Genomic DNA, 9,553 nt, shown 5'->3' with positions numbered 1-9,553 from the left:
TGTATAATTAGAATACTATTAGATTATAATAAGTTTACTATTAGTTTATAATTTGAATGAGATTTGTATAATTAGAATACTATTAGATTATAGTTTAGATATAGTATAAGTATAGTTAATTTATAGAATGACCATTGTTTGTATAAATGGATTATTATTAGAGTATAGTATGATTACTATTAGCCTATAGCTTAAAAAGACAATATAGAATACAGACAAAGCAGTTAATTAGATATTACACGATTAGCCTATAGCTTAGACACAGCTTATTTACTATTAGCTTATAGCTTAAAAAGACGATAGAGAATAGATACAAAGCAGTCGATTAGATGCTATACAATTAGAATATTATTAGCCTATAGTTTAGATATAATATAATTATAGTTAAAATAAAAATAAAATAGAATAAAAAGAATTCAATTAGTACTCTAACAATACCAATCATTAGAGTCTACATCATTAATAAATGATGGGAGAGGCTCTTCAGAGGGAGTTGCTTCTATAATAGCGAAGTCTTCTAACTCCGTACTGGAAGAGGGAATAGTACACTCTTCCATACTCTCCCCTAAGAGAGCTTCTGTACTGGCTTTGGCATCTTCTAGGCTGATACCAGAAACCAGAGAATCATCATAAAATCCGGCCTCTTCAAGTTCGCGTTGTTCTCTGTTATAAACATCCAGCAGAACACTCCAGGCACCAGATATGCCATCACGTATGTACCAATCATTAAAATACGGAATCAATAATTTTAGAGTTGGTCTATCAAGATTGTCAATGCCAATATTCATTACACGATTTAATATTGAATAGATGAAAATGAGTTCGTATTTTCCATAATATAAATAATAAGGACCTTTATAACCGAAACGATGATAATTATACAATTCGGTAAGTTGTTCGAGTGAATAATTGACGGAATAATTAATTATTAATTCGTTTGCAATATTTCGTTCGTATTCGTCGAATGATGATACAATTGCCTTGAACTTGTCACTTAAAACCCAATAATCGAATTCACACATTGTTGTATGATTGTCCATTCTGAGATTGATGCTTAAATACTCTATGAAGAACAGACAATAGACAGGACATTCAGAACATTGGTTGTAAATTAGACCAATCAAGTGAGAGATACACCGACGAGCACTCTAAATGTCCTATTGAACGTCCTGAAAGGACGTTCATCAGAACATTTCTATAAATAAGAAGCGGTGAACTGTGATATACCTATTTGTAGATCAGAACTGGTAAAAGACGGCTTGAATTGGCAAATAATTACACTGGAGTTACACAATGAGTGATGAAACATGTCATCATAATTGTTCTATTGAATGTCCGAAGGACATTCAAAAGAACAATTGTAATGACATTTAGAGTGCCACCATGTTATATATAACAAAATATGACACTTCGTGTCAATTTTGTTATATATAACAATTGTAACACGTTTCTAAAAATAGAAATACAATGGTAATCAAATGCTGAAAATGCCGAATTATGAACGCACCACAAGACACTTCAGCCTCTACAGTTACAACGTGTAACGGTTGTAACAGGTTAATGCGGTAATACTATACGCATTAACCGTTACAACCTTATACATGTCACCACAACCTTTCTGTTATCGGGGAGATCACCGATGTACTGGGAGAGGATGGGTGAAGGATGGGGATAGATCTTTCTTAATAGGATGGGAAAAAGAAGAGGATGAGGAAGATAATAAGTATCATTATAAGACACCTTCCGTCACCACCTCTTTCCCCCCCCCCCCAACGCCTGTCGTCCTCCCCCGGTGCTCGCGCCTTTCAGTTGCTCGCACGGGTCCCCCTACGGACTCCATCCTCCTTCTGGCTAGGGGGAAAGAGGAGGAGACGGAAGGGTCTCATAAAAAAACTATATTTATCTTTAAATGTAAAGGAATTTGATATTTTTTATGAGGATGAGGAAAAGATGTGTCTGAATCTTCCCATGGCAAAACTATTATGCCGTTTATTTTTGATATAGCTCTTTCCATCCCCAAACATAATATATAAAAATAAATCAATTACTTATTTTTAAGTTGTTTAAATTTAGTATAAAACCTCAACTCAAAATGACCCATTGATGAAATAACAGACGGAGCGTATAATGAATAACTTCCATAAGGTACTGATGAAGATGGATTAACTTGAACCGTAGTTGATACACTTCCTATTACTATTCTATTAGCTGTGAAGAAATAACCAAATAGAATAGGATCTAAATAGTTACAATCTTGAGTACTGTTTATATATATACCAACATTAGTTTTCCGGTTGGTGGTAAAAAAGGAACATTGGTTGTACCATTATATTTAATATAATTCATTCTTTTCTTCTTAAGTATTTGAGCATCAAGAGTAATAGATGTGACATTAGTAAGTCCAATCTGAGGAGTAGACAAATCATTAGATATTTCACTTGATGTATTTTGCATATAAGGTTTAACATAGAACTCAAATGGATTGGTTATATCGTATACTTTATAGGTCTTAGGCGTAGTCGGACCATCTCGAATTGTTTATACTTATAACGAGTATCCTTACATAATCGAGATTCACATACATCTTTCTCAAATAATACATGTATATTAAAAGTAATCTGTTGTCTATATGTTCCTCCAGATTGATCAAGAATATACAACATTAAATCATAATCTTCTGGAGTAGTAGTCAAACTGACTACTCCTCCTGAAGCAGCCGTTCCAGTAGTTCTGGTATTAGTTTCTGTATTCCATAAGGTACATTGTGGATAGCAGTAGCAGTTTTAACAGATGGTATCCATTTAACTATAACTCACAAGTATCTCCAATATTCATACATATTCGTGTAACTATTCTATAAACCACCAAGAAGATCAGCATCTAACCATGGACTCTATGCAATAAATGAAGGTAAATATTTAGTAGCATGTTCAGTAGGAAGAATAGAGTTAGCTGTATCTACAAATTCTGAGCAAGATTAGAGAATATAGCTGCTATATTCTCCTGCATGACATTCCTAATTTTATTTTCAGATTGAGTAGGCTGGTTAGCCATACATACTTGAGTAATTATCACGTTGTGGAATAGCTTGAAACTCCATTATAGAACAAGTAAGCTTACTTTTTAATTTAATATTATTTGGTTGTGAAGACAACCTGGCACATCTATAACGTCTAGTATATCGTCTTCGACGATATACACGTCGTTTATATACATGCCTACCACGACGTAAAGTAGGTCTTCTTTTGGTTGTTTTTCTTGTTGTCTTTCTCTTTAAACGAGCCATATGAATTAGTAGATTATGGAAATGTTTAAATACTCAGTAAAAATCAAATAGAAATCAAAATATAAATAGAAGAAAGACTCAATTAAACTTAGCACCAATTACCAGCTAATTCTTCAGGATTTTCAGGTTCTTCAACAGGTTTAAGTTACATATCCCACTGATCGAACCTTCTAGCAATAACATCACCATCAGGTCATTCAAAGCATTCAGCCAAAGAATAGTTAGAAGTAACTATAAATTGGAACCTTGGCTCTAATCTAACAGACCCCCCTTTTATCTTAGCTCTAAAGGGGTATCTATCAGCCCAAAGCTTTATATGATGAACAAGAAGCTTACAGACTTGAGGGTCCAAGTCTTCAATGAGAACAATCTCTTCTCCATCATAATTATCCCACCATTTATTAGAAAGCTTTTCGTAAACTCTATAACCTCTACTTCTAGCATAATCTCTTACTAAGCGAGACTTTCCTGTACCTGGTGGACCATAAATCCAAGCGTTTTTAGTATTTAATTCTCCATCAAAACAGTAGTCAGTTTTTGGAATAAATCGTTGGAAGAATTTCTCATATCGACAATACATTAAGCTTTCTGTATCAATAGTACCAGCCTTTGCTTCTTGAACCATTTGTTTAAATGTATCTCCAATACCCAAACGAGGAGCAGCACCATCTTCATATATAATTTGACCATCTTTTATTACATATTCTCTAGCTTGGTGGAAAGTTCCTCTTACAACTTGAATATTAGCCCTTGGGAGTAGTCTTTTCAGAGTAGAGATTCTTTTAGCAGAATTAAATAGAACAAGACAATGAATATGAGGAGTTCCAGTAGTAGGAGCATTTTCTTGAGCTATAACAATATATTTATAATCAAGAGTTTCAAGAGTAGTAATTTCGTCATCGCTTGGATTATTGATGGTGATGAAGAACCTTCTAGCTTGGCAACTAGCAGCAGCGACACGTGACATGTGAACTGGTAATACTAAAACAGATTAACCTTTAAATATGTCACGAGGCAGGACATAGGCAGCACTTTGAGTGGAACAAAGAGACAATATTATAATAATATAGTTTTTTTATTATTTTATTTATCGAATCTCCACTTCCGTCTTTCCTACCCCATGAAAATTTCCCCCAGGCAAAAATTCTTCGTGGGGGCCCATCTACGATCTTTATTCCTCTTTATTGTTACGGTTCGACAAAACAATAATATTCTTTTTTTTTTTTTGTTATTATAATTTTGTTTTATGCTGCGTTATTCTATTTATAGAATTAGGTAGTCTAATTACGTATCCACTTTATTTTTAGAATAGATGAAATATAAATAGAATAGATAAAAAGTATTCAATTAAGCATTCTTAATCTGTCTAAATTTAGTATAAAAGGTAATTTCAAATTTACCTAAAGCTGATATATTAGGGGGAGCATATAAACTGTAATTAGTCCATAATGGCTCTTCTTGAGTAGGTGCTATATTTTCGGCTATTGTTAAAGTTGAACCAATAGGTATTCCATTAGCTGTAAAGAAATATCCAAATAATATCGGATCAAAATAGTTCTGATCTTGTATATAACTAGCATATCTTTGTAAATGACTAGGATTAACAAAAGGTACTTCATTCCTAGTACCATTATACTTAACATAATTCATTCTTTTTTTCTTTTGTATTTGTGTATTAAGTGAGGGTTTAAGGATAGTAGCTCCAGTTTGAGGATTACTCAAATCATCAGTTATTTCACTAGAGGTATTCTGCATATAAGGCTTAACATAAAACTTAAAAGGCTTTGTCATATCATACACTTTATAAGTCTTTGGCTTAGTAGGTCCATCATAAAATCTTTTAAACTTATAACGAGTATCTTTACATACTTCACTTTCTTGAACATTAGCAGGATTAGTTGGCAGGTCAAAATTATCATAATTATCCTTTTCAAATAGTACATGCATATTAAATGTTACTTGCTGCTTATAACCTAATCCACTTCCATCTCCTGTATATAATACAGTATCATAAGGACTATTATTTTGATTAGAAATTTCTAAATTAACAGAACTTTGAAGAGCAGAACCAGTTACACTCTTTCTCGATTGCTGAATACCATAAGGCATTTCTGGGAGAGCTACAGCAGTCTTTACATTGGGTATCCACTTTATTTTTACACCTGTAAACTTCCAATATTCATACATTCCAGTATAATAATTCCACAAGGAACCTAATAAATTATAATCTACAAACGGATTCCATGCTATAAAACTAGGTGGTAACTTTCCTGCTTCTTGAATAGGTAAGATACTATTAGCTGTATCAACAGACTGTACATTAAAGAATAACTGACCTAAAGAAGAGAAGATAGCTTTATTCTCCTCTGTTACATTACTTATCTTATTCGTAGCAGCTGTAGTAAATCCAGCCATAGTTACAATCTGAGGCAAACTATCTCTTACAGGCAAAATTTGGAACTCTACCATGGAGCAAACTAGCTTATTCTTAAGTACTATACTATTTGGTTGTGATGACAACCTGGCACGTCTATAACGTCTAGTATATCGTCGAAGACGATATACACGTCGTTTATATACACGCCTACCACGACGTAAAGTAGGTCTTCTTTTTGTTTTTGTTCTTCTTGTAGTCTTTCTCTTTAAACGAGCCATATGAATTAGTAGATTATGGAAATGTTTAAATACTCAGTAAAAATCAAATAGAAATCAAAAGAAAAATAGAAGAAAGACTCAATTAAATTTAGCACCAATTACCAGCTAATTCTTCAGGATTTTCCTCTTCAGTATCAGAATCATCACCTTCAGCTTCTAAACTTCTAAGATGAATTATTTTCATCCTTCTTAGCCACTGCTTTCTAGGCTCATCAGATTTTAGACCAGCGTAGATCTTTCTAGGGTTCTGAACAGATGTTATATAAATCTTTTCATATCTATTCATTACATGACCCCCTTTAATGTTAAGTGGACTTATATAATAGTCTATGAACCTGATGAATACGGACGGCTTCATGTCAGAGTCTCTGAAATCATCATACCACCCAATGGAAGAACAACCGTAAGAAGGTATACCGGTGAAGAAGCCGTTGTCATAATGGATAACATCGAACATCTGTTCTCCACTACTCTTAATTAATTCAAAGACTTTCTTCGATTTTCCTACTCCACTTTTTCCCCCATATAAAATAAATCTCTACATTTGGTTTGTATACATCATCAATAGTCATTGAGCAGAACATAGTCTTCACTTCTCTCCAGCTCTTAAGATAATAAGCTGGTACTGTTTCTGGATCATCAATTTCAAGCAAGTCTTTGACAGTCTTAATAGGACGTCCTTCTACAGGACATTCTCCAATTTCATCAAGGATTTCATTATGCTTGCGAATATAAGCAACATTCTGTTTATTGGAGCCTCTACAAAGTTCTATATGAGCACCATGGAGGAGAGAAGGATTCAGACGTACTGTTTTGGAGAAGCACACAAATATATGGATATGGTCATGGCCTGTGGTTGGAGCTTTTTCCTGGCACGATATAAGATATTTAAAATTTGGATTGGATAGCAGAAAGTCTTTGACTGGCACATAATGTTCAGGCTGGTTAAGAGTCAACTGGAAGCGTCTAGCAACTGGGCGGACTTGTAACATATGTAACAGGTTAATCTGGTAATACTAAAACAGATTAACCTTTAAATATGTCACGAGGCAGGACATAGGCAGGACATAGGCAGCACTTTGAGTGGAACAAAGAGACAATATTATAATAATATAGTTTTTTTATTATTTTATTTATCGAATCTCCACTTCCGTCTTTCCTACCCCATGAAAATTTCCCCCAGGCAAAAAAATTGAGCAAGCACCTTTATGGTCTTTATTCATTTTTATTGTTACATTTCGACAAAACAATAATATTCTTTTTTTGTTATTATAATTTTGTTATTATTGTGATTCTATTTATACAATTATAATTTAATTACGTATTCACTTTATTTTTAGAATAGATGAAATATAAATAGAATAGATAAAAAGTATTCAATTATTTTTAATTTGTTTAAATCGAGTATGAAAGTCACTATAAATCTACCTAGACATAATAACACAAAAAGATTAAATAAAGAGAAACTATTCCATCTATTTCCACTTATTAGTTTATCTGTTTGAACAATAATCAAAATAGATCCAATTGATATTTAATGTAAAGAAATAACTGAATAAAATAGGACCAAGATAATTCTGATCTTATATTAAATGAATAAATTAACTAAATTTGTTACTGTTATTCTTTGTGTTGATTATATAATTCTATTATATTTAATATATCATTTATGTTTCTTTTTAATTATTTGAGTATCTAAACTTGTATTAGTCTTACTATTCAATCCAGTTTGATAAATACTTAAATCTTTTATAATTTCTTTTATTGTTTTTCTGAAATGAAAATTAATATAAAATTTAAATGATTTATCATATAATACACTTTATAAATATTAGATTTAGTTTGTTCATAATCAAATGATTTAAACATTTATTTAGTATTTTACATATAACTTTTTTATCTATACGAGATTATCCAGTTAATAAATCATAATTAACATAATTATCTTTTTCAAATAGAACATATATATTTAATTTTACTTCTTGTTTATAATTATACTAATATGATATGAATTATACAAAAAGAAACATACTATCAACAAATTTTAAATTAATAGTTTAATTTGTGTTATTAACTGAATTAATCTTTATTTTTAAAGGTTTATTTAAACTATAATATTAATATATACTGTTGTTATATATTAATTGATATTTCTATTTAAATTTAACTTCTCCAATTTTCTAATATTCATAAATATATTATATTTATTCCATAATCGAAATAATAAATCATGATGAATTAATTCTATATATCAAAAGATATTGTGAATTTTCCATATTATTCAGATGATAAAATAGAAATAATAGTATCAAATAATTATATATTAAAATAATTATATTAATTTTAATTCATTTTGTATATCATTTCTTCTTGTTTTTTCTTGTTTTGTTCCTTGTTTTTCTGATTCATCTATTTCTTATTTTCAATTTTTTTGTTATTCTTTGTTCATTCTTATTTTATTTGAAATATTTGAAATTGTTTATTTGGTATTCTTATTCTAATTATTAAAGTAATTTTGTTTTTGTTGTAATTATTATATTATCTTCATATAATATTATGTAATTAATTTAAAATGTTCATCATATGAAAATTTAATAATGAAATACATATTTGTTTTTATTCAAGTTAATTAAACATTATCTGATGATAATATATTTACATGATTTTTTAATAGATAATAATTGATTGTAAAAGTTGATTATTTTGTTTATAATTATAATAATATCCAATTCTAAGAAATTTTGAATTTATATTTAATTATTTCATCATATGATAGTTATATTGATTTTTGTTTTCATTCTCATCATTTATTTATAATAATATTTATTCATTTTACTTTACTTATTCATTTAAATATATATTATTTTATATTTATTTGATTATATTTTATTTATTTCATGAATAATGAGAATAAGGTTTAATAATAAATAGAATAAATAATATAATATAAATAATGAATGTATTTAAGTTCTTCTCTTTAATTATATCATTTTCTTTTTATTATTTTTGTATAGTCATTATTTCTTTTCATTTTCATTTATTATTAAACATTTCATTTTTCATTTTATTTCTTTATTTTATTCTATATTCTATTTTATATTTATCAATAAATAGAATAAAATATTATTAAAATCATTTTATAATTTAACAATAAAAATAAATACATTAATAAATAAATGTTTCATAAATAATATTAATATTTAATAAATTAAATGTTTTACAAATAAATAAATAACTTAAAATGAAGAATAATTATTATAATTATAATATTTTTTAAAATATCTTCAATTTATTTATAAAATATTGTTTTTATTTATCATCTTTATTGTTATTTAATTTATTCTTATTTATTATATTCTTTATGAATATATTTATTTTTTATCATTATTTATTATTTGTTTTATTCATTTTATTTTTATATTTATTATTTTATATCTTTTTCGTGTTAGATATAATGTTTATTATAATACATTTGATAATATTTAATGTAATTATAATATTTCTTTCTATTCATTTATTCTATTTATCATTTTAATTTCTTATTCTTTATATTCTTGTTCTGGAATCAAAATAATCAAAGAAATAATGAATTAAATAAAAAAACACAAAAAA

The 9,553-nt window shown here is 28.8% G+C and overlaps 5 protein-coding genes across 5 annotated transcripts, besides 21 other annotated features; all 5 read right to left on the bottom strand.

Annotated features, from left to right (window-relative positions):
- The first annotated feature begins 367 nt into the window (after nt 1-367).
- Nucleotides 368-412: a sequence feature (AT_rich).
- A 16-nt stretch (nt 413-428) lies between these two features.
- On the bottom strand, nt 429-1,040 carry EDI_137220 (uncharacterized protein; the record flags this gene model as incomplete). The annotated part of the gene is made up of 1 exon (XM_001738177.1): nt 429-1,040. The coding sequence occupies one exon, from the start codon at nt 1,038-1,040 to the stop codon at nt 429-431; it is 612 nt and encodes a 203-aa protein (XP_001738229.1).
- A 982-nt stretch (nt 1,041-2,022) lies between these two features.
- Nucleotides 2,023-2,080: a sequence feature (AT_rich).
- Nucleotides 2,045-2,454, bottom strand: EDI_137210 (uncharacterized protein; the record flags this gene model as incomplete). The annotated part of the gene is made up of 2 exons (XM_001738176.1): nt 2,045-2,201; nt 2,282-2,454. 2 exons carry the CDS (start codon nt 2,452-2,454, stop codon nt 2,045-2,047), a joined length of 330 nt encoding a protein of 109 aa, XP_001738228.1.
- Nucleotides 2,455-3,479: 1,025 nt separating this feature from the next.
- EDI_137200 (replication-associated protein, putative) lies at nt 3,480-4,253 on the bottom strand (the record flags this gene model as incomplete). Its single annotated transcript, XM_001738175.1, has 1 exon — nt 3,480-4,253. One exon carries the CDS (start codon nt 4,251-4,253, stop codon nt 3,480-3,482), a length of 774 nt encoding a protein of 257 aa, XP_001738227.1.
- An 85-nt stretch (nt 4,254-4,338) lies between these two features.
- Nucleotides 4,339-4,377: a sequence feature (AT_rich).
- Nucleotides 4,378-4,490: 113 nt separating this feature from the next.
- Nucleotides 4,491-4,527: a sequence feature (AT_rich).
- Nucleotides 4,528-4,633: 106 nt separating this feature from the next.
- On the bottom strand, nt 4,634-5,941 carry EDI_137190 (uncharacterized protein; the record flags this gene model as incomplete). Its single annotated transcript, XM_001738174.1, has 1 exon — nt 4,634-5,941. One exon carries the CDS (start codon nt 5,939-5,941, stop codon nt 4,634-4,636), a length of 1,308 nt encoding a protein of 435 aa, XP_001738226.1.
- Nucleotides 5,942-6,423: 482 nt separating this feature from the next.
- EDI_137180 (uncharacterized protein) lies at nt 6,424-6,933 on the bottom strand (the record flags this gene model as incomplete). Its single annotated transcript, XM_001738173.1, has 1 exon — nt 6,424-6,933. One exon carries the CDS (start codon nt 6,931-6,933, stop codon nt 6,424-6,426), a length of 510 nt encoding a protein of 169 aa, XP_001738225.1.
- Nucleotides 6,934-7,039: 106 nt separating this feature from the next.
- Nucleotides 7,040-7,078: a sequence feature (AT_rich).
- Nucleotides 7,079-7,189: 111 nt separating this feature from the next.
- Nucleotides 7,190-7,261: a sequence feature (AT_rich).
- A 315-nt stretch (nt 7,262-7,576) lies between these two features.
- Nucleotides 7,577-7,630: a sequence feature (AT_rich).
- Nucleotides 7,631-7,721: 91 nt separating this feature from the next.
- Nucleotides 7,722-7,775: a sequence feature (AT_rich).
- Nucleotides 7,776-7,980: 205 nt separating this feature from the next.
- Nucleotides 7,981-8,108: a sequence feature (AT_rich).
- A 14-nt stretch (nt 8,109-8,122) lies between these two features.
- Nucleotides 8,123-8,150: a sequence feature (AT_rich).
- Nucleotides 8,151-8,229: 79 nt separating this feature from the next.
- Nucleotides 8,230-8,290: a sequence feature (AT_rich).
- A 14-nt stretch (nt 8,291-8,304) lies between these two features.
- Nucleotides 8,305-8,481: a microsatellite.
- A 6-nt stretch (nt 8,482-8,487) lies between these two features.
- Nucleotides 8,488-8,704: a sequence feature (AT_rich).
- A 42-nt stretch (nt 8,705-8,746) lies between these two features.
- Nucleotides 8,747-8,767: a sequence feature (AT_rich).
- Nucleotides 8,768-8,840: a microsatellite.
- A 17-nt stretch (nt 8,841-8,857) lies between these two features.
- Nucleotides 8,858-8,896: a sequence feature (AT_rich).
- A 5-nt stretch (nt 8,897-8,901) lies between these two features.
- Nucleotides 8,902-9,045: a microsatellite.
- Nucleotides 9,044-9,176: a microsatellite.
- A 12-nt stretch (nt 9,177-9,188) lies between these two features.
- Nucleotides 9,189-9,246: a sequence feature (AT_rich).
- Nucleotides 9,247-9,249: 3 nt separating this feature from the next.
- Nucleotides 9,250-9,367: a microsatellite.
- A 23-nt stretch (nt 9,368-9,390) lies between these two features.
- Nucleotides 9,391-9,494: a sequence feature (AT_rich).
- The last annotated feature ends 59 nt before the right edge of the window (nt 9,495-9,553 follow it).

Source organism: Entamoeba dispar, genomic scaffold (genome assembly GCF_000209125.1).
Source record: "Entamoeba dispar SAW760 scf_1105229461151 genomic scaffold, whole genome shotgun sequence".
NCBI classification, from domain to species: Eukaryota; Evosea; order Mastigamoebida; family Endamoebidae; genus Entamoeba; species Entamoeba dispar.
This window is presented reverse-complemented; position numbering and strand designations above follow the sequence as displayed.